General features: G+C 49.1%; 2 protein-coding genes across 3 annotated transcripts; one reads left to right on the top strand and one right to left on the bottom strand.

Annotated features, from left to right (window-relative positions):
- The first annotated feature begins 611 nt into the window (after positions 1-611).
- On the top strand, positions 612-15,077 carry LOC139062756 (MAP/microtubule affinity-regulating kinase 3-like). 2 transcript variants are annotated; one of them, XM_070544470.1, is made up of 18 exons: positions 612-884; positions 2,700-2,882; positions 2,954-3,007; positions 3,094-3,142; positions 3,314-3,379; positions 3,459-3,529; positions 3,721-3,777; positions 4,325-4,459; positions 4,547-4,648; positions 5,689-5,808; positions 7,773-7,872; positions 7,949-8,061; positions 8,161-8,278; positions 8,352-8,542; positions 8,627-8,724; positions 8,798-9,070; positions 13,776-13,820; positions 13,985-15,077. In XM_070544470.1, the coding sequence occupies exons 1-18, from the start codon at positions 834-836 to the stop codon at positions 14,352-14,354; spliced, it is 2,196 nt and encodes a 731-aa protein (XP_070400571.1). In that variant the 5' UTR covers positions 612-833; the 3' UTR covers positions 14,355-15,077. The 2 variants fall into 2 exon arrangements, with proteins under 2 accessions (XP_070400571.1, XP_070400574.1); XM_070544473.1 differs by lacking the exon at positions 13,776-13,820 and having other exon boundaries at positions 13,985-15,074.
- A 1,064-nt stretch (positions 15,078-16,141) lies between these two features.
- On the bottom strand, positions 16,142-21,774 carry LOC139062759 (creatine kinase B-type). The gene is made up of 8 exons (XM_070544476.1): positions 21,641-21,774; positions 20,282-20,495; positions 19,150-19,304; positions 18,381-18,513; positions 17,087-17,258; positions 16,896-17,019; positions 16,613-16,802; positions 16,142-16,537 (listed from the first exon to the last, which is right to left on the bottom strand). Exons 2-8 carry the CDS (start codon positions 20,472-20,474, stop codon positions 16,359-16,361), a joined length of 1,146 nt encoding a protein of 381 aa, XP_070400577.1. The 5' UTR covers positions 20,475-20,495; positions 21,641-21,774; the 3' UTR covers positions 16,142-16,358.
- Between the last annotated feature and the right edge of the window lie 1,163 nt (positions 21,775-22,937).

Genomic DNA, 22,937 nt, shown 5'->3' with positions numbered 1-22,937 from the left:
CCAGATTCTGAATACCGGGATGAAGTTTCCTCTGTTTCTTCTATTATTATTATTGTTGTTGTTGTTGTTGTTGTTGTTGTTGTTATTGTGAAAGGCTCAAACTACACAATATAAAATGTTACAGTACCTTGGGAGGTTATATTATTATGTAACAATTTAAATCTGTCTCGTGCACATTTATTTTTTGAGAATAGTTTATTATTAGTAATTACCAATAATTTTATTTACTCTTTATACCAGCCCTTCTTTCCAGTCACCCTAGCAACAACAAACGCCGCCACTCTTTCTGACTAACTAATCAGAGCGCACGCTGTCATTTACGTCACATCCCGTCAGCGCGTAGGGCTGGGTTAGTCCACCATCTTGGCTTTGGCTAGCTGTCTGAGTTCTACCGGAGAGTATGAGCTAGAACTGAACAACCGGAACCGTTTCGGAGCTGACGGAACCGGGACCGTTTACCCAAGCCTACCGGATCCGGAGGCAGGCGGGCAGAGCTGGACCTGCTTTTCCTCACAAGGCGACACGCAGCGGGTTCTGTCGGGCTGCTAAGTCAGCGGCTAACTTAGCCCTCAAAGAGGAACTGTTGCTCCGGTTCCGTTTGGATCCATGTCAGTTATAAACTTCCGGAAAAGAAGCCGTGCCGATCCGAGGCGGGTCAGATAACCCTCCGGCTGTGTCGCCGCGGACGGAGCCGGTGATGCCGGCTGGTAATCTGCTCAGCTAAAAGCGAAAAGAAGCTAGCTGCTTTCACACAGTCCGTAAAGTTCAGAGCGGTGTTCTGGAGCGGTCCGGCGGCTTCATGACCGGACCCCCGTCACACTGACCCCGGTATCATGTCCACCAGGACCCCCCTGCCTACCGTCAACGAGCGGGACACCGAACAGGTGAACCGGAGCGACTTTTCTCGCTGTCGTGTTGTCAGTAAACTTCTGTCTACATCCGAGTTGTGATTCAAATATGAGATCCGTTCTCTTATTGTTCTGCAGATTTAGTCGGTTCTGTCTCCACGAGGCGAGTTTGCGTTGTGATTAAAGAGGTTAAAGGAAAAATCCCGGATGTTGTCAGTTTTCCAGGTTCCTGTGGGAGTGAGGAGGAGTCACCTGAACCTAGGTCATTCAGACCTGGACCCGGGCACACAGGTCATGTTCTGGGTCCAGTATGATAACGGCTCTATGGTTTTATGAAGAGGCTTTTGGGTAGAACCAGACCCCTCAGAAGGTTGTGGGGTCAGGACTCCATCCTGGAACATCTGAGGTTCCAGGAAACAGACGGCTCCAGGCGCTTTAGTCTGGGAGTTTTTACGGATAATAATTCCATTCGGGAGGAGGTTGTGTTAAAGATGTGAGGTGTAAACGGTGCCTGCACACCTAGACAGGTGTAGTGTTGAAGCGGTCATGTGATCCAGTTTCAGATAAACTGATGTTTGATTAAAAATTTCTCACTTTCTGTTTAACCTCGTTTTTATTATGCTGGGGGTGAATTACAGTTTAAAATTTGGGCCTGAAGCATCGTTTTGTTGCAGCTTATTTATATTTGTTTATAAAAACAAGTCTGTGCTGTGATCTGTTTATGTTTATGAGATATGGATGAAATCTCAGCTTAAAAATGTCCCTAAACACGGCTTTGCTTCCAGAGTTTTTAAGTTTTTCCCAACAAAAGGATGAAAGTCCTGGTTTGTACCCTTAAACCAGTTCACATTACAAAAAATACAAATAAAGTACGAAAGGATTTTCCTTCTGAGACAAATGACCCAGGTCTGTGAACAAAGATCGTAGCATGGTGACTAGTTTGGACCATTGAGATCACTGAATGGGTTCTGGAACTTGAACCGTATGGGTTTTATGGGTATCGGTGTCGCTGATGGTGCCGAATGAGGTTTTGGGCCTTTTTGTCCAACGGCTGATTTTCCATAGTAAACACAACAATCTGTTCACTTCCTTAACACTCTGATAGATGCAAACAGTTTTTTTAGGTTTATTTTTTTGTTGCTACTTCTGCTTTTTACAGCCTAGCTGTAAAAGATGACAAAGATGGCCGACAACCCATGATTTAAAAACGGTTTAATAATAAAATCTACCGCTAGACAGAAGCTGTTGAATGTCTGAGAAGATGGCGTCCGTGTTGGGTTCATTCTGGACCTTCTCTGATTTATTAATAATTCATAAAGTTTTAGAACCTGTTTGTGTTGTGAGTCCTCTTTATGTTTATGTATTTAGCAGCCGCTTTTGTCCAAAGCGACTTACAAGTGATAATCGGCATGTTGCCCTTGAGGCTAACAACAACAACAAACAATTTCCAGTCAGTTGTAGGTAGCAGCGAGGCAGCTTGATGAATCATGGAGAGGAGGGAACAAGGAGTAGACAGTAGAGAGGGGGGACGGGTGCAGGGAGGGTGCTAGTTTAGAAGATGCTCTCTGAAGAGCAGGGTCTTCAGGAGTTTCTTGAAGATTGAAAAGGAAGCCCCTGTTCTGGTAGAGCTTGGAAGGTCATTCCACATTTGTGGAACGATGCATGAGAAGAGTCTGGATTGTCCTGAGCGTGGTGTAGGCACTGCTAGCCGACGATCCTGTGATGACCGGTTGCTCGAAGGTTGTTCAGATAAACAAACACGTTCATGTTGTCGTGGAGAAACATCGAGCTGCTCATGACTGTCTCTACAGTCGTCTGTAAGCGGAACCACTTTGTGTGTCCGTTTTCCAGCATGCCTCTGTGGAGGATGGACGTGGTGAGGTGTTGTCCCGCTCGGTCCGCTCCGCTCGTGGTAAAAACTCATCCACCGGAGACGATTCGCCTCACGTGGGGAACTACCGGCTGCTGAAGACCATTGGGAAGGGAAACTTCGCCAAAGTGAAGCTGGCTCGGCACATTCCAACAGGAAGAGAGGTGAGATGCTGGCAGAGAGGCCTCACACACAAACACCTGTACACGCGCTGATCCATGTGTCTGTCTGTCAGGTGGCCATCAAGATCATCGATAAGACACAGCTGAACCCCACCAGCCTGCAGAAGGTGAGCCCATGAGCTCAGTTCTGCTGCAGTCTGAAGCAGAAGTTGGTGTGTGAATCAGAGTAATGTTCTGCGTTTGTGTGTCTCAGCTCTTCAGAGAGGTCCGAATCATGAAGATCCTGAACCACCCCAACATCGGTAAGAACCGCTGACTTCAGACCAGCTGAGCGGATCAGTCTGTTCCTCTTTTCAACCAGATGCTGTCAGCAGTTCAGTCCAGCTGGTCCAGGCTGGTTTCGGTTCTGGTTCTGGTGGATCTGTACTGTTTTAGTGAAACAACATGGTTGATTTGTCTCACCTTGTGTGCAGTGAAACTGTTTGAAGTTATTGAGACGGATAAAACTCTTTACCTGGTGATGGAGTACGCCAGTGGAGGTCAGTCACCTGTGTACACACACACACACACACACACACAGCTGGTTTCATCAGTGACGCTCTGGTTGTGCGTGAGCAGGTGAAGTGTTCGACTACCTCGTAGCTCATGGGAGGATGAAGGAGAAGGAGGCCAGGGCTAAATTTAGACAGGTAACACACACTGTCACCATGGCAACACACAGATATGCATACATCCCATAATACAGATGTTGAACAGGCGCTGGGACTCTCGCGTGTTTAAGTAGGAAGCAGGTTAATTTGTTGCAGTGCCTCTGAGCCGGGCAGTGGGATTTGACCCCCTAACCTCCTGTCTCTGTCTCTCTGTGTCTTCGTCCCTCCAGATTGTCTCTGCAGTCCAGTACTGCCACCAGAAGCACATCGTCCACCGAGACCTTAAGGTAAGTCTGATTTACCTCAAATGCTTTGTGTGTGTGTGTGTGTGTGTGTGTGTGTGTGTGTGTAAGCGTGTGTATGCATGCGTGTGTGTGTGTATGTGTGAATGAGCGTGTGTGTGCGTGTGTGTGAGCGTGTGCCTGTGTGTGTGTGAGCGAGCGTGCGTGTGCGTGTTTGTGTGAGCGAGCGTGTGTGTGTGTGTGTGTGTGAGCGAGCGTGCGTGCATGTGTGTGTGAGCGAGCGTGCGTGCATGTGTGTGTGAACGTGTGTGGGTGTGTGTGTGTGTGTGAGCGAGCATGCATGCGTGTTTGTGTGTGAGAGAGAGAGAGAGCATGCGTGTGTGTATGTATGTATGTGTGTGTGTGAGCGAGCGTGCGTGCGTGTGTGAGCGTGTGTGTGTGTGAGCGTGTGTGTGTGAGAGAGGACATGTGTGTGTGTGTGAGCGTGCGTGCGTGTGTGTGTGCGTGCGTGCGTGTGTGTGAGCGTTTGTGATTGTGTGTGTGTGTGCACGCTCGCCACCTGCTGCCAAGTTCACCCTCCCTCCTCCTGCAGGCGGAGAACCTCCTCTTGGACGCCGACATGAACATTAAAATCGCCGACTTCGGCTTCAGTAACGAGTTCACCCTCGGTGGGAAGCTGGACACGTTCTGTGGTTCTCCTCCGTACGCCGCTCCTGAGCTCTTCCAGGTGAACACACATGACGGGGCTTTGGTTGTGGAACATCTGAACACCACATGAACCCATCATCATGAGTCGTGTGTGACTTGTGTTCAGGGTAAGAAGTATGATGGTCCGGAGGTGGATGTGTGGAGTCTGGGAGTGATCCTCTACACTCTGGTCAGCGGCTCTTTGCCTTTTGATGGACAGAACCTGAAGGTGAGGTCCACACGGCCCAGCTGCCAACACCTGGAGAACTTAAAATTCACTCTGGCCGGAGCTTCTCCTGGTGAGTCCAGCACAGGCTGGGCCTGGTTAAACTCAGGAGGAATGATGTCTCACTGCGCTGCAACCAGCCAGAGACTGGTGATTGAGAGATTTACCGTTCCGGACGTTAGGATACAATTGATGGCTACTTCACAACGTTTCTTTCCACGCGTCTCTCATCGGTTAAAACGATGGTTACATCATCACTTCATAGTTTACCTGCTGTGTCCTCGTTCCTTAGAGGCGCATTGAACGCACCATCGGGATGTTTTAGTGGAAGCCACGTAGTGCACCGCCGCAGTTAGAAAACCCAACCATTGTCGGACATATTGAAAGACGTGGTTCCTGTCTAAACTTGCCAAAATAAAATAAACTTCCTGAAAACCTCAAACTGTTGACGATGTGCACACACAGTGTCCGGTTCGTCCGAGCATTTGAATCGATGCTTTTATCAAGGTCCTTTAAAATAAATAAGTCCTCATTACTGTAGCGTTTCAGAGCAGAGGGACTCATGGCTGAAAATGTGCAGAAAATCACTGTTTTTCTAATTATTTCAACAGAATATTGCAGCAATAAAAGTATAACGTGTATACGTGCGGCGCATCGTTGGTGTGAATCAAATCAAAACTGAATTCAGATATCTTTATATCTCCTGATATAATCCTCCAGTGTAAGTTAACTCCCTTCAAGCTGTCCTGAGGAAGTGTTGACATAAATCCATCAGCAGACTAAAGGCATGCAAATGAATGGCTTCTTGTCCAACATGGACCTGAGCTCCAGAACTAGAAATGGGTATGTTTGCTCTTTGATAGGAGCCGTTTTTTAGTCAGTTTTCTGCCTCAAAGAGCCGTTCAAACGAGTCAGTCTTTTGAACAAAGCTGAGTCGTGGGAGTGGGGGGGTAGATTTAATGAAAGAGCTGCAGCTCAGACAAGGAAATAAACAATCCAGACATTCTGGAAGCGTCCTCAGGACCTCTGACCTCTGTCTGCAGGAGCTGAGGGAGCGCGTGCTGAGAGGGAAATATCGGATCCCCTTCTACATGTCGACGGACTGCGAGAACCTGCTGAAGCGTTTCCTTGTTCTGAACCCGGGGAAGAGAGGAACCCTGGAGGTGAGAACCTAGGGTTGGGCATCAAGCATCGATAGGAACCGGGACCAACTGTTAGTTTTACCCGGAATTGTTCAAAGTTTTTTATTTGATTCCTAGTTTTGATTCCAAGAATGCCAACGGAAGAGGAATCCGCGGCCGATCTCCGTGAAAAATAAAGTTGATCTACAAATTGTGATCACACCAGCTGTCTGTGTGCAGCACCAAGTCGTTCGTCCGTCCCCCCCCCCCCAGATATAAACAAACGTGTCTGCTGAACGTTTACTCCCTAATGTAAACTTTAACTCCTGCAGCGTAGAGTCAACTTGTTAAAATACGTCGACACGGTGGATTTAATAGAAGCTTAAAGAACAAACTCTGGATGGTGTGAGGTGAGTTTGTCTCACTGCAGAAATAAAAACACACACGGAGCGTCAGCAGTCAGACGCAGCCGCTCACCAACACTTGTGTGTGTGTGTGTGTGTGTGTGTGTGTGTGTGTGTGTGTGTGTGTGTGTGTGTGTGTGTGTGTGTGTGTGTGTGTGTGTGTGTGTGTGTGTGAGTCAGAAGGCTGAACAATAATCTGTAGAATAATTAAAGCCATCATGCTAGAGCAGCTTTCTCTGTGGTGGACCACACCAGCTTCTGCCACAAGAAATAATAATAATAATAATAAATCACACACAAAGTTGTGAACATTTTAATTTCCTGTCTGAACTATTTCTGTTGAGAGTTTTAATGTTTAAAATCTGTTAGGTTGTTACTGACAGCAGCTACGTTTAAGTTTCTGTTGTGACTGAACGCTGCTGCAGCATGGAGGTGTAGTTCTCAGTCATCCTGGACATGATCATGCTGAGAGTTTTAGCTGAAAACAGCTGGACGTTTCTGGATATGTTGGAGACATTTAGCCTCTCATCCCAGAGGCTGCTTCCACACTTTGGTTGTGCTGCAAGTCTTTTTGTTTTCTCCAAAACATGTTTTTGTCTGAATGAAGGTGTTGTTGTTGTTCATAGAATTAAAATTCATGTTGAAGTTAAGATTATTTCATCAAGTAGGACCTGTGGTTAGCTGGCTCGTGTAAAACATGTCATGTCTTCAAAGAATCGGAATCGATAGGAACAGGAATTAGAATCGGAATCGTTCAAAATCAACCGATGCCCAACCCTACTGGACACACAGCAACACTTCAGCGTTCTTCTGCTCACTGGTTTTAATGAAGTTCTTAAGCTTTAACTGGGAAAATCGCAGGAACCATGAAAATGTTTTGTGACTTGGTGAACTTCCTGTCGCTGTTCCCCGACTGATCATGCGCCCTGGCTGCTTGACCACGGGGGCGTCCCATTGGCTGACTGGTTAGCGTGCATGACTCACCCGGGAGTCTGGGCAGGGATTCCCGCCCGGGCCCTCGTTTCTCCACCGTGCCACAATATAAATATAATTCTGAATAAAAAGGTTTGTGTGATGTTGAGGCCGACCGATACATCAGCCGAAATTATTTTTACATGATAATAAAAAAAACATCTGGCACCTGTGTGGCCAACTGCTGCTGCTACTAGACTGAAGAAAGGACCCCAACGCACAGTTTTGTTTTAATGTTTTCATAAAAAAGTTAAATAAACATGAAGAGATTTATTGACTTCTTCAATTTATGTTTCACACAGTTGTCTTTCGCATTCAGTGTGCTGCTAAAACGTGTTTATATCAGCCTTAATAATCGGTTTTAGATATCGGCCATCAGCTACAGAATTCTTTTAAAATCGGCATCGGCCTTAAAAGAACCGTATCGGCCGGCCTCTAGTGTGATGAGTTTCAGACACAAGAACCTGAGCAGCCCGGTTTAATCAGGTCGCCTCAATTTTCTGCATGTTACGGCTCATCATTCCCATCCCGTCTGGAAGAACGAGCTCATTCCCACAACCTGGAGACCCGTTTATCCGAGAACACTTTTAGGATTCCTGAATCCTAATCTTGACTCTTTTTACTCCTCAGCAAATCATGAAGGATCGATGGATCAACAGCGGCTCTGATGAAGTGGAGTTGGAGCCGTATGTGGAGCCGGAGCTGGACATTAGGGACCAGAGCAGGATGGGTATGCGCACACACACACGCACACACACACACACAGATGGTGTGTGTTCACTAACGTTTGTGATGTTTGTGGTCAGACCTGATGGTGAAGATGGGTTACTCCAGAGAGAAGATCAATGAGTCGCTCTCAAAGATGAAGTATGATGACATCACAGCAACCTACCTGCTGCTTGGACGCAAGGCTGCTGAGGTGGGTGGTTGCCGTGGTGACCACAGGTGAAGCCCACAGACCCTAAACAGGAACTAATGTGTGTGTGTGTGTGCGTGTGCGTGTGTGTGTGTCATTCAGATGGAGGCAGGCGACTCCTCTCAGCTGAAAGCTCGTCCCTCCAGCAGCAGCCAGTCTCCTGCTCACATCCTCAGCCAGCGCTCCTCCTCCTCCAAGCAGAGGAGGTACAGCGATCAGGGTAGGCACCAGAACTAGAATCACTACTTGTAGAAACCCAACCTGTGAGACTAACCGCCTCCCCTCCTCCTCAGTGTGTCCCGCAAATGCTCCGCCCCCAGGGAGAAGACAGGCCACAGCAGCAGAGGGGGAGTCCAAGCAGGAGGGAGGAGGTCAGAACAAGAAGTCCAGTCCGTTGGAGGCTGGCAGCCCGTTGCTAGGCAACGCCAACAACCCCAATGTTAACGACATCCCTGAGCGCCGGAAAACATTTGCCACGCCCCCTGTGAGTACCTATCTGGCAGGTGTGAGGACAGACTATCAGTGTCGGCCCTCCACCAGCCAATCACAGTCCGTTTATGTTCTGCAGGCGTCGTCGTCGAGCATGACGAGGAGGAACACGTACGTCTGCAATGAGAGGAGCTCCACGGACCGGACCGCAACGGTCCACAATGGCAAGGAGAACAGGTAGAGTCCACCTGCTGATCCGCATCACACTCTCTGATAAGCTGGCATGTAACTACTCCCCCTCCCGTTCCAGCTCAGCCACCACGCCCACCCAGCGCTCTGTGGGCGGAGCCTCCACTCACAGAGTGAGTAGCGGGGCCACGCCCCCTGACCGGCTGAGGTTTCCTCGCGGTACAGCGAGTCGTAGCACCTTCCACGGGGGACAGCTGAGAGAGCGACGCACAGCCACCTATAACGGCCCCCCTGCCTCCCCCAGCCTGTCACATGATGCCACGCCCCTCGCCCAATCACGAGCAAGAGGCTCGACCAACCTGTTCTCCAAGCTCACCTCCAAACTAACACGAAGGTAGGTCTCAGCCGTACAGGTGCCATCCGGTCGTGTTTAGGGGGGAGGTGTTAGCTACAGGTGCTGCGCTGCTCTCCACCCACCCTTTCACTGGCGGGTGGAGCAGCTCTAATCCGGTCAAAGAACTGGAATATAAACGTGTGGGATTGTTCCGATGCAAACATTATTTGTTTGTTAGTACCAGCCTTACGGCTGAAGTAAATAACACAAAGATGTGTTTTGTTTATTCTTGGTACAGACGTTACAGATGTTTATTTAGTGAGTTCTGAAATAACGTCTGAAAGTGAGTAAACATTGCTGCCACCATGTTGTTCTGAGGATTAGCGCTGACCGAAGCTTTGGTTTGGCTCGTAGCTTTTAAAGGTGGAGTGATGGAACATTTAAAGTTTTTAAAATAATACCTCTACGGGTCATTTGGAGGTGCAGAATGAATGTTCTTTTTTTTTTTAAATAACATTTTTATTCTGACGAGCACAACGCTGGGGTTATGTTTACATCTAGCAGCCACTAGGGGGCACCGCTGCAGTAGAAAGTCCACTTGGCGAGGCTGGGGCTGTAAAATGGCAGTCAAGTAGCTGACTCTGAGCCCAGAAGATGTTGTAAAATAAACCTATTGGTAAGAATTAGTCCTCATCGTGTACGACTCGTCATTGGACATGGTGCTGGCGGGTCACTTTTCGTGTCAGTGTCGGGTCACTTAATGTGTCCGTGTCGGGTCACTTTTCGTGTCAGTGTCGGGTCACTCATCGTGTCCGTGTCGGGTCACTTTTCGTGTCAGTGTCGGGTCACTTATAGTGTCAGTGTCGGGTCACTTATAGTGTCAGTGTCGGGTCACTTTTCGTGTCAGTGTCGGGTCACTCATCGTGTCAGTTTCAGGTCACTCATCGTGTCAGTGTCAGGTCACTCATCGTGTCAGTGTCGGGTCACTCATCCTGTCCGTGTCGGGTCACTTTTCGTGTCAGTGTCGGATCACTTTTCGTGTCAGTGTCGGGTCACTTTTCGTGTCAGTGTCGGGTCACTTATAGTGTCAGTGTCGGGTCACTTTTCGTGTCAGTGTCGGGTCACTCATCGTGTCCGTGTCAGGTCACTTTTCGTGTCAGTGTCGGGTCACTCATCGTGTCCGTGTCGGGTCACTTCGTGTCAGTGTCGGGTCACTTATAGTGTCAGTGTCGGGTCACTTTTCGTGTCAGTGTCGGGTCACTCATCGTGTCAGTGTCAGGTCACTCATCGTGTCAGTGTCAGGTCACTCATCGTGTCAGTGTCAGGTCACTCATCGTGTCAGTGTCGGGTCACTCAACGTGTCAGTGTCGGGTCACTTATAGTGTCAGTGTCGGGTCACTTTTCGTGTCAGTGTCGGGTCACTTTTCGTGTCAGTGTCGGGTCACTCATCGTGTCCGTGTCGGGTCACTTTTCGTGTCAGTGTCGGGTCACTTATAGTGTCAGTGTCGGGTCACTTTTCGTGTCAGTGTCGGGTCACTTTTCGTGTCAGTGTCGGGTCACTCATCGTGTCAGTGTCAGGTCACTCATCGTGTCAGTGTCGGGTCACTCATCGTGTCAGTGTCGGGTCACTTATAGTGTCAGTGTCGGGTCACTCATCGTGTCCGTGTCGGGTCACTTTTCATGTCAGTGTCGCGTCACTTATAGTGTCAGTGTTGGGTCACTTTTCGTGTCAGTGTCGGGTCACTCATCGTGTCAGTGTCAGGTCACTCATCGTGTCAGTGTCAGGTCACTCATTGTGTCAGTGTCGGGTCACTCATCGTGTCCGTGTCGGGTCACTTTTCATGTCAGTGTCGGGTCACTTTTCGTGTCAGTGTCGGGTCACTTATAGTGTCAGTGTCGGGTCACTTTTCGTGTCAGTCTCGGGTCACTCATCGTGTCCGTGTCTGGTCACTTTTCGTGTCAGTGTCGGGTCACTCATCGTGTCCGTGTCGGGTCACTTTTCGTGTCAGTGTCGGGTCACTTATAGTGTCAGTGTCGGGTCACTTTTCGTGTCAGTGTCGGGTCACTCATCGTGTCAGTGTCAGGTCACTCATCGTGTCAGTGTCAGGTCACTCATTGTGTCAGTGTCGGGTCACTCATCGTGTCAGTGTCGGGTCACTTATAGTGTCAGTGTCGGGTCACTTTTCGTGTCAGTGTCAGGTCACTTTTCGTGTCAGTGTCGGGTCACTTATAGTGTCAGTGTCGGGTCACTTATAGTGTCAGTGTCGGGTCACTTTTCGTGTCAGTGTCGGGTCACTTATCGTGTCTGTGTCGGGTCACTTTTCGTGTCAGTGTCGGGTCACTTATAGTGTCAGTGTCGGGTCACTTTTCGTTTCAGTGTCGGGTCACTCATCGTGTCCGTGTCGGGTCACTTTTCGTGTCAGTGTCGGGTCACTTTTCGTGTCAGTGTCGGGTCACTTATAGTGTCAGTGTCGGGTCAATTTTCGTTTCAGTGTCGGGTCACTCATCGTGTCCGTGTCGGGTCACTTTTCGTTTCAGTGTCGGGTCACTTATAGTGTCAGTGTCGGGTCACTTTTCGTTTCAGTGTCGGGTCACTCATCGTGTCCGTGTTGGGTCACTTTTCGTGTCAGTGTCGGGTCACTTATAGTGTCAGTGTCGGGTCACTTTTCATGTCAGTGTCGGGTCACTTTTCGTGTCAGTGTCGGGTCACTTATAGTGTCAGTGTCGGGTCACTTATAGTGTCAGTGTCGGGTCACTTATAGTGTCAGTGTCGGGTCACTTTTCGTGTCAGTGTCGGGTCACTTATCGTGTCCGTGTCGGGTCACTTTTCGTGTCAGTGTCGGGTCACTTATAGTGTCAGTGTCGGGTCACTTTTCGTTTCAGTGTCGGGTCACTCATCATGTCCGTGTCGGGTCACTTTTCGTGTCAGTGTCGGGTCACTTTTCGTGTCAGTGTCGGGTCACTTTTCGTTTCAGTGTCGGGTCACTCATCGTGTCCGTGTCGGGTCACTTTTCGTGTCAGTGTCGGGTCACTTATAGTGTCAGTGTCGGGTCACTTTGCGTGTCAGTGTCGGGTCACTTTGCGTGTCAGTGTCGGGTCACTCATCGTGTCAGTGTCGGGTCACTTTTCGTGTCAGTGTCGGGTCACTTTTCGTGTCAGTGTCGGGTCACTTTTCGTGTCAGTGTCGGGTCACTCATCGTGTCAGTGTCAGGTCACTCATCGTGTCAGTGTCAGGTCACTCATCGTGTCCGTGTCGGGTCACTTTTCGTGTCAGTGTCGGGTCACTTATAGTGTCAGTGTCGGGTCAATTTTCGTTTCAGTGTCGGGTCACTCATCGTGTCCGTGTCGGGTCACTTTTCGTTTCAGTGTCGGGTCACTTATAGTGTCAGTGTCGGGTCACTTTTCGTTTCAGTGTCGGGTCACTCATCGTGTCCGTGTTGGGTCACTTTTCGTGTCAGTGTCGGGTCACTTATAGTGTCAGTGTCGGGTCACTTTTCATGTCAGTGTCGGGTCACTTTTCGTGTCAGTGTCGGGTCACTTATAGTGTCAGTGTCGGGTCACTTATAGTGTCAGTGTCGGGTCACTTTTCGTGTCAGTGTCGGGTCACTTATCGTGTCCGTGTCGGGTCACTTTTCGTGTCAGTGTCGGGTCACTTATAGTGTCAGTGTCGGGTCACTTTTCGTTTCAGTGTCGGGTCACTCATCATGTCCGTGTCGGGTCACTTTTCGTGTCAGTGTCGGGTCACTTTTCGTGTCAGTGTCGGGTCACTTTTCGTTTCAGTGTCGGGTCACTCATCGTGTCCGTGTCGGGTCACTTTTCGTGTCAGTGTCGGGTCACTTATAGTGTCAGTGTCGGGTCACTTTGCGTGTCAGTGTCGGGTCACTTTGCGTGTCAGTGTCGGGTCACTCATCGTGTCAGTGTCGGGTCACTTTTCGTGTCAGTGTCGGGTCACTTTTCGTGTCAGTGTCGGGTCACTTTTCGTGTCAGTGTCGGGTCACTCATCGTGTCAGTGTCAGGTCACTCATCGTGTCAGTGTCAGGTCACTCATCGTGTCCGTGTCGGGTCACTTTTCGTGTCAGTGTCGGGTCACTTATAGTGTCAGTGTCGGGTCACTTTTCGTGTCAGTGTCGGGTCACTCATCGTGTCCGTGTCGGGTCACTTTTCGTGTCAGTGTCGGGTCACTCATCGTGTCCGTGTCGGGTCACTTTTCGTGTCCGTGTCGGGTCACTTTTCGTGTCAGTGTCAGGTCACTCATCGTGTCAGTGTCAGGTCACTCATCGTGTCAGTGTCAGGTCACTCATCGTGTCAGTGTCGGGTCACTTATCGTATACAATTCGTCACTGGACATGGTGCTGGCTGTCACTTATCGTGTCAGTAGGGCTGTAGCGAAGCGTTGATGACGTTGACGGCTCTATTCTAAAAATTTGTCTACGTCAGATCCGGTAGTCGACGCACCACGCCCACTTGTTGCATCCCCTCTAAACACCAGATGTCTCTATAGAGTCCGTGTTCCATATTCAGGCTTTAAATCCGTAGAAATGGGTTTTCATCGGTTTACCTCTAAAGAAAATGAAATGTAATATTTTCCTCCAGTTTAACCCGTGAAACTTGCTTTTTTATTAAATGTAAACGTTTGAAGGCCTTTCCTCCTGTGTGATGCCTCCTGGTGGCTCTAGGGGGCAGCAGCATTTTTTTTTGTTTCCTTCCTTGAATTCTTGTCCTTTTTCGTGTCTCCTTCGTCTTTTTCTCGTGTCCTCGCTGTCAGAGGGACATCAGAGGTGGAGAAGAATGGTGGGCCTGAAGGGTCCAGGTGAGTGTCTCAGGTGTGAGCAGGATGTCTGCTGACTGGTTAGTAGAGTTTGTGAGTAGCCAGTCGGAACGCAGCGTCTGTGTCTCAGGTGTTTGAGAGATGAGATAGTCCACACTTACTTGTCCAATGTCCACACTCACGTTTTGTCTTTCTTCTCTCCCAAGCCGTAATGTGACGTCTGACCAGAGGGAGGAGCCTGCGTCTCCTGCGGCGACGAACCCGAAGGAGGCGAAGCCACGCTCTCTGAGGTTCACCTGGAGCATGAAGACCACATCCTCCATGGAGCCTCTGGACATGATGAGGGAGATCCGGAAAGTCCTTGACGCCAACAACTGCGACTACGAACAGCGCGAGAACTTCCTGCTGCTCTGTGTCCATGGCGATGGGCACGCCGACAGCCTCATCCAATGGGAGATGGAGGTGTGCAAACTGCCCCGCCTCTCACTCAACGGAGTCCGCTTCAAACGCATTTCAGGAACGTCCATCGCCTTCAAGAACATCGCCTCTAAAATCGCCAACGAGCTCAAACTGTAGGTACAGGAAGGGACAGGTGAGACAGAGGGACAGGTGGACACGGGGAAGGACAGATGAGACAGAGACATGGAAAGACAGGTAAGACAGCACAAAATAGGAGGTCAGGTGAGACAGAGGGACGGGAGGGGTTAAGGGAGATGGTGATGCAAAGGGACATAGAGACAGGTAGGTTAGAGAGACAAGGACAGAATAACAGACAGGTGTCCTCCTAGAGTTACATCCTTTGACTTATGTCCAAAACTCCAAGACGAACGAGTTGCTGAGACACACCGCCTCCACCTGTCCTGGTCTGGGATTGGCTGATTGTTAGAAATGACCAGGCGTTCTGCTGTCTTCTTATTGGACACTCACCTGGGTTCTGATGAAGCTGTCTGTCTCCGTGTGTCTGTCTCTCTGTGTGTTCGGGGTCTCCTCCCCACTCTTCCAGGGCCAGCTGCACCTCACACCTGGATGAGTTGGACTTAGGTGCAAAGAATCATGGGACTCTGAGTCCAGTTACTACAAGGAGCTGTTAGTTTTACTTTTTTCTGCAGACATTAACCTGCAGGTGTGTTTGGCTCCGCCCACCACAGCCCAGTGGGCGGGGCCACGTGGACAGCTGAGTCTATGTGAATGTAAATAGTTTCTCGCCTTGTTTTCTTGTGATTTTGTACATGTGGACAGCCAGCTGGTTGTTACCTGAACATCAGGCTCACCTGTGTCTCATTAAACACATCAAACGCACCGCTGCTTCCTGTTGTTGAGCCGCCGCGGTTCTGATCAGCTCCAGCTGGGTCATTCCAGTCTAAACCAGAACTTTTATTGTTCTTGAAACAGGTTTAGAGTCCAGGTCTCAGGATTTTGTCATGTGACCCAGAGGTCTGCTGGTAGACCGACCTACATGGACCTGAACTCGAGTCAGAACCACAAAGGTAGCAGAATATCTGGGTCACAGCCAGCAGAGACGGTCAGCGGACGCGTTTGTTGACCGTTGGGTCATGTGACAAAAAGCAGCTGTTAATTTTTAATCTGACCTAAATAAAAACATCCTAAAGCCTCAATTAGGTGAAACTGGCCATTATGTTGGTGACCGCCAGGTGGCGACCGTCTCTCACCGGATCAGAGCTGCTTCATCTGAGACCTCAGGCGTTTCAGTTGTTTTAAGGCGTCTTTAAGGAAAGCCACATCTTCCTCCTGGAGACTAAAGTCTTCCAGGTTATTCTTCCACTTAAAAAGTCAGAACTAAACAGGACTTCCTGTTTCTGGAGGAAGCTAATTTAATGACATTTTTCTCAGTCTTGAAGGTTAATCAGATTTAACTGGTTTGTTCTGCCGTAACAAAACGGTGAGACGTTTCAGGTCATTTGGATTTCTCAGCGCTGCTGATCATGAGCTTATTACACCAGGTGAGTTTATAAACACACACACCAACTTAGATGATTTGTTATAGATGGCTTCCTGAACAGCCTCTGTTAGAACGTTCGTCTCCCTCTAGACTGATAGGCTAACGGCTAGTCAGAGTGCAGCTGTCACCACTACCATATCAGATTACCTAAAAGTTCATCCTCTGTCAGTTTGGGTCGAGGTTTTCGGGTCAGCAGGTTTATATTTTGAGTCAGTGCTGGAAAAAGCTTCGACTTTTAGCTCCGCTCCGCCCCTCCTCCAGGTGGATTTATGTGCCATGACATCCAGTGGTGAGCTGGTGGTTTGTGGTGGACGAGTCTGAACTAAACTGGCTTCTATCGCTCCTAATGAGGAGCTGTGATTGGTCGATTTGTTTGTAAATGAAGACAGGTGAGCAGCAGCGGTTTCTTTGGGCCACAGAGATTTTATTAGATATTTCAGGTGTTAGATGGGTCCAACAGGTGCAGACAGGAAATAGAAAATCCCTCACATGTTGGAGGACTGAAGTCTAACTGCGTGGCTCTAGATCGTCCTGCAGCTTCAGGACTGACTGATTACAGGGGGAGGGGGTGAGTTGTGGAGAAGGAGGTGGGAGGTGGTGTTGAGTTACAGTGAGACAGTTCACTTCTGCTCCGGCATCAGGTCATCGATACCGTCTCCGCTCTCCAGACGCTTCTCCATGTTGACCAGCAGATTGACTCCATCCACCACCATCTGAACCAGCTCCACCTCTGAGAAACCCAGACGGTCTGCATTGGAGATGTCAAAGACTCCACCCACCGCAGCGGTGTCAACGCCACCTGAGAAACGGACAGGAAGTGATGCGACATGTAGCTGAAGCAGCCGTCGTTCTTCCTGTGTTAGAAGAAGCTTACCTGTCCCTCTCTTCTGCAGCCGCAGCCTCTTCAGGATCTCGCCAAACTTTTCATGTTTGCTCAGGTGCGGCAGCTTGACGTGCACTCCAGCTCTCAGTCCCGTCCCCAGGTTGGACGGACAGGTGAGGACGTACCCCAGGTGTTCATTCCACATGAACTCGTGTCCTCGATCCTTAAACAAGTCCTCAATCTGTGGGACAGGGAGAGACCGGTGGTTTAACAGATGGGACAGAAAGACCAGTGGTCGAGTGGGACTGATGGTCACAGGTAGACAGGTGCTGACCTTGGTGAGTCCGGTGCAGAAGCGGTTGAACACCTCGCGCATGTTTCCTCCCTTCTGCATGCTGATGACGCGCAGGTGATCCTCCTCGTTCACCCAAACCAGGAAGGTCTTGTTGTCATTGTGCCTACAGGTGAACGAAGGTTAACGACAGGAAGTCCAGGTTAATGATGCCTAAATGGAGACGTGCTCACCAGATTCCACGGGCGTCGGGCCAGTCGCGCGCCATGCCGGACGCCAGCAGCAGCGGAGACACTGGCTTATCGAACAGGAAGTGGTCATCTATCAACTGCTGCTGCTCCTCCTCCGTCATGTTCTTCAGGGCATAGTACTTCCCCTTCAGGTCACCCTCCAGGGAGTCCAGAGCTGCAGTGGGGACAAAAACCCAGAGTCAGGACTGACAGGTGAGGAGGCTTCTCCTGAGTGGGATGCTAATTTCACAGCTTTTTATCAGTTTCTCCTTCAAAATAAAAGCTTTTACGTCTGTAGCCTTTAAATTAAGATTACAGTTGACTTAGATATTTTAGAGTCACATCTGACACAAGTTTTACTTTAATTAAAGATTCAACAAGTTGCAGAAGTTTCCTTTTCTAATGATGGCTGACGCTGAAGCTGTTCTGATCAGTAATCCAGTAACCGTAGTGCTGAGTGAACTGGGTCAATCCAGCGTTTATCAAAATAAAAGAAGCTGAAAGCACTGATGCGCTGCGCCCCCCCACCCCCACCCACCCACACACACCCCACCCGGTTCGTTTGAATATGAAAGCTGTGATGCAGACGATCTCAGCCGCTGGGCTCATCGGGAGTCTCGGCAGGACGACGCTCGGCTCACAGTTACGTAACGTTAGAGCTGCTGGTGCATTCACCGACCCGCTCACTGAGGCATGATGGGAAGTCTAAATAAAGACCAATCCGCTTCAGTCAGGGCTAAACAAAACCAGACTGGTTAAACCTCATCGGTCTGAATGTGGTGCTGATGCTGCTGAAACTTCAACCTGAGCTACAGCTTCCTCTCTGGCTCTGCTTCCCAATCCAGAATAAAAACCAAAGCTTCTCGTTTCAGATCAGCCGATGCTCCTGGGAGCAAAACTCGGAGCAGTTTAGTCAATTTATGGAGGTTTGATAGAAACTTATCCGCTTTAGTTCACTTATATAACCGCTCCGATCTGAGATCCGATGGAGCAAAACATCTGAGCAGAAGGACCATAGCATTAATATTATTATTATTATCATTATTATTATGGTAATCAGATTTTAGTGGCTGTGCTTAGATCCCTTCTCCTGTTTTATACTAAAGCAACAAACTCAAGTTTGTGTTAAAAGCAAAAGTTTGATTCTAAGATTTGAAGGTTTTTTAACTTTATTTTCATTTTAATCCATAACAAGTTTGTTTCTTGATAGTAAACTTTTATTTTGAAAGTCGAGGCCCTGAAAATTAGCCTTGCTGTTAGTCAAGCCCAACCAAAGCTCTGTCTGGTGACGTCATACCTTCGATGGACAGCTGCTCAATTCCGCGTCGTTCTCCGCGGCTGCAGTGTGGCGGCAGACAGAAGCCGCGGATGCTCCGCCCGGTCCGGACCCGGGAGCTCAGCACGTAGTTTGGATCCAGATCGTCTCCGCCCTGAAAACAGCAGACAGGCAGATCGGAGGATGGAGACCAGTGTTTGGTGGGTTCAGCACCACGGACAGCGAACAAACCCACGGATGGGCGGGTTTTTGTCTGAGCTACAAAACTAAACCTAAGGGTTTGTCACCATGGCGACAGAGCCTGGAAGTGTGATTTAAAGTTTCATCACTTTATGAAAAAATGGAAACTGAGTCAAAAGTCTTAGTTGGAGGTCGTTGGTGATGCTGAGATCAGAGTCCTGTTAATAAAAACAGATTCTATTTGTTCAGATTTTTATTTTACTTTAACGGATCTGGAGGTGGTCCAGCTGATTCTCACACATTTTCATTTGCTCCGTGTTCCTCCAGTTCTGTTTCACTACAGGAATAAAGGCCGAAAAACAAAGTTTGGAATAAAAATCAGTATTTTCGGATTCTTTCAACCTTTAATCTGAAATTTTATTTAAAGTGTTTAAAAGATTTTTAGTCATTTTCAAAAAAAAACTCAGGATTTGGTTTTTAAACAGAAACTCTGCCTTCTGATCAGTTTTCCACCCGTTTCCTTTGCTTCAGTTGGAGACTTAATACAAGTTTAAGGGATTTTAGTTCAGCATTCCTTTCTGATGCCAACTCTGACGCGGGTCAGGCGTACCTGCAGGTTTTCTGCGTTCAGGTCCGTTTTGTGTTTGTCTGTTGGTTTGTATCCTCCGTGGCGGTCCTCGATCACCGGGTCCAACAGGTCTTTGAACACCTCGTACGTCTCCTCGTCTCCGGCCACGCAGCCCACCGTCATGATGAACGGGTGACCTGCAGGGACACGATCGGGTCGTGGATGTTAATAAAACCCATGACGATCCTTTTGTTGTCCGCTTTCTGACCCTTTGGTCATAAAGGAAGTTTGATTGGATGAGGAGGATCAGGAGCTCAGAGGGGAAGTGAATGTTCCACCTCCTGTGGAGGATTTAACCTGCAGAAATTAGGGATTAGGGAGGTTATCGCCAAGCAGCAGATCTCCAAAATAGAAGCTGATGAGCAGCTTGTTTCTAGGAAAACTGAAGCAGGAATTCTGTCTGCAGATATTCCTGCTTCCATCAGAGGGGATCCTCATGAGGCCTCCAGTGTGTGTGTGTGTGTGTGTGTGCGTGCGTGCGTGCGCTTTATTCCTGCAGAGGCATTTTTACAGCTCGCTGACGTGTTAATAATTGAGTGTTTTTCCATTCAAGGACATCTTTGGAACCAAATGTTCCGTCTCTCCTCCATCTGGAAGAAGCAGATGATCAGATGTCTTTTCATCACTGGAGCATCTATTGGCTTGATTTGAGTATTTTCAGGTAAAGGTGGTTGTCATTGACACATCAGTGTTGATGAACGTGTATAAACTCATGAGTGCTTGAAGCAAACAGACAAGCAGCTCCTGCTGAGTCACTCTGAAAAGTGGGAGTGGGGATAATCGCTGCAGCTCTGGATTTCTGGGATTTTTCAGCTGATTTTAGATAAACTCGACCTTTTTTGCCTCTTCAGCACATCTGCAGGTCAGCAGTTTGCAGCTGGATGTGTCACCAATAACCCTGGTGCCGTTGGCGGCGCAGTCTGCTAACATATGACTCATCAGAAATGTTTGTCAGACAGAAAACCCGACTTTGTCCGATGCTAAAACCCAGAGTTCTCTTATTTGTCATGAAGCTGGAGTCCCGAGGGACGGTCATGAGGATTTATTCAAGTGAAAGCATGTGAATCTGAGGGATCCTCCACCTGGTTGGATACCTGCTGGTCGGAGACGTTACCTGGGTTGTCCACGCCGGTCTGGATAACATCATCCAGGGTGAAGCCGCTGGGCGTCTCCTTGTCCCGCAGCTGGGCGTACATTTCCGGCGTGAGCACCTTGGCCATGTGGTTGTTGTGCTGGCTGAGGTCGGGGTACTCCTGCTCCGCCGAGTAGTTCAACTTAAACTTGTTGTGGGTGTTCCCGAAAGGCATGATGATGTCTGGGCTGCTGACCTGGTCAGAGGGAAGGAGGGGGATGATAAAGGTGGACTGAATCATGACATGATAAAACGTTTCATTAACTTTCTTTTCTTTTCTTTTCCAACAAAAATAATCCAGAAAGTATCTGAAAATACTGAAGATTTAGAGATATATGACAATTTGACATTTAATAAATGAAACCGGTTGTCAGGAATGTTGAAGGAAATTCTTCCAGAGGGTGTTTTTTCCCCCTGGGGTCAAACTAGCAAATCCACATGTTTTGTTAAAAATATAAAACTGTTAAATCTATTAAAAGGAAAATAAACTTTAATCCCTAAACATTCCCCGGAATAAAAGCAGGAGGGGGCTGGGGGTCTGAGATCAGCTCATCTGATGCTGCAGACCGACTGTGACCCGGTTCGGTACCGATGGGACCATTTAGATTAGAAACGGAACCAGTGGTTTGGACACTGAGTCAGCTGGGTTCCGCTCCCATCCCTCAGTAGAGATCCGGTTCGAATGCTGAATCCCGTCTAACGAAGACACAAAGGATTATGATGCACCGGAGGCCGCGGAGTGACGCAGCAGGCCTGCGCGCGGCTGCTGCACCGAGCTCGAGTCGACCCGGTCACCTTCAGCCCCCCTCAGCTGCTCACGGACCCGAACCGGTTCCGGCCGTTATAAAATCCGCCGCAGAAACCAAAGATCTGAGCGGAATCCGCACACCGATGAGTTCCGGTGCTGAGCGCAGCGCTCCGTCTGCGCCGCTTTTGTTGGCGCAGATGAGGGATTTTTGACGCCTAGGCGGGTCGCGGGGATGGGAGGGTCCGAACCGGATTTGGGGCCTTTTTGCTGGAGGCTGCGGGACCGCTCGGCTCTGCGGGTGAATCCTGCGGACCGTAAATCACTGAGCGCATCTCTGCAGGTTCCGCTGCTCGCGTCCGAACTGCGCAACGGCGGAGCGCAAGATGGGCTGCAAGGTCGTCGAACAGAACCGGACCGTGTCCCTGCGGCTCGGCGCAGTAAGCAACAAACAAACAAACAAACAAACAAACAAACAGTCCTCCAGCTGTTTGTGTTCCACCCTCTCTCCCCCCAGGAATTAGCCTGAGCCCTACAGAACCTCAGTCAGCCTGGTCGTTTGGACCTGTGGTGCTTCGGGCTGAGGATGCTCATACCTGTGTTCTGAGGTGAGGAGGTCTCTGAAGGGTCCGGTTCTTCTGCTGCTGCTGCGGATTAAAGCGGCGCTCCGGCTTTTATACCCGCCCCCCTCCTCCCATTGGCTCCTATTTGCGGTCCATTCATTCCATTGGAGGAGAGAGCTGCAGTGGACCACGTGACCCATCTGCTCCTTCCTCTCTCTCTTTCAGAGTGCTGTTGGATTCCTGCTGCAGTGCCTCTGAGCCATGCCTGAAGCAGACTTTTGCAGATCTCATCATGTTTCTCCTCCAGGAGGCCAGAGGAAGACCCCGCCCACACCTGAGGTTTACCTGAAACCCATGGGTCATAAGGTTCAGGGTGAGGCCTCTGGTGATACCGAAGCTGCCTCCTCACTCACCTGCAGAGGTTGCATCACACCCGAGCAGAAGTAGACCAGCTGGTTCTGGTTCTGAAGGATCTCAGCCTCCAGCTGAAGAATGTTCCCCAGAGCGCTGGTCAGAATCAAAACGTTTCTGCATGTGTCACAGGCAACGTTGCCATGGAGACGAAGGAAAGAGTTCAACAGAATCTGCAAGGCAGCAAAAGTCAGAAACAGATTTATTGATCAGCTGAAAACAAAATGTCCTCAGAAACGCCGACAGGTTTTCTGTGGTGACTGAGCAGTGTGTGTGTGTGTGTGTGTGTGTGTGTGTGTGTGTGTGTGTGTGTGTGTGTGTGTTTACCATATGGACTCTGTGTTCCCTGAGAACGGATCAAAACTCGGATGGAGTTCCTAGAGATTCTGGGGTCCTGGATCTTCTGGTTCTGGTGGGTCATCCATCCTAACCCAGACTTTAGGGAGTTCATCCAGGATCTACCGAAGTGTGAAGAGGGGTAGTTTTGCTGGATCGTGGAAGGATCATCTGAGATCTCTTCTGGGATCTGGTGGACTGCAGAGGGATCCTGTAGCATCTGATGGATTCTAACAGGATCTTTTTGAGTTTTGTTGACTTGAGAGGAATCCTTAAAGACTGTCTGAACTGATAAGATCCACACAGATTATCTTCCGCCTGCAACCTTTCTAGGGGATCCCTTAGGATGTTGCAAAAGGCCTGAGTCACACGGCAGGCTAATTGTGCTGACTTTCACCCGGTTTTCCCATTCCGACTCTCTTAAGACCCATGATTACATGACAGATCTAAAGATAATCTTATCAGATATTCCTGCCTTGTGTGGTGTGTTAAAAGCACCCTGGTCTGTCTGGAATCTTGTTGGGACCACTCTGATTATAATCTCTGCAGGGCTCTGCAGGACAAACAAGCGTGCAGCTTTTGG

This window comes from Nothobranchius furzeri, chromosome 2 (assembly GCF_043380555.1).
Source record: "Nothobranchius furzeri strain GRZ-AD chromosome 2, NfurGRZ-RIMD1, whole genome shotgun sequence".
NCBI lineage: Eukaryota > Metazoa > Chordata > Actinopteri > Cyprinodontiformes > Nothobranchiidae > Nothobranchius > Nothobranchius furzeri.
This window is presented reverse-complemented; position numbering and strand designations above follow the sequence as displayed.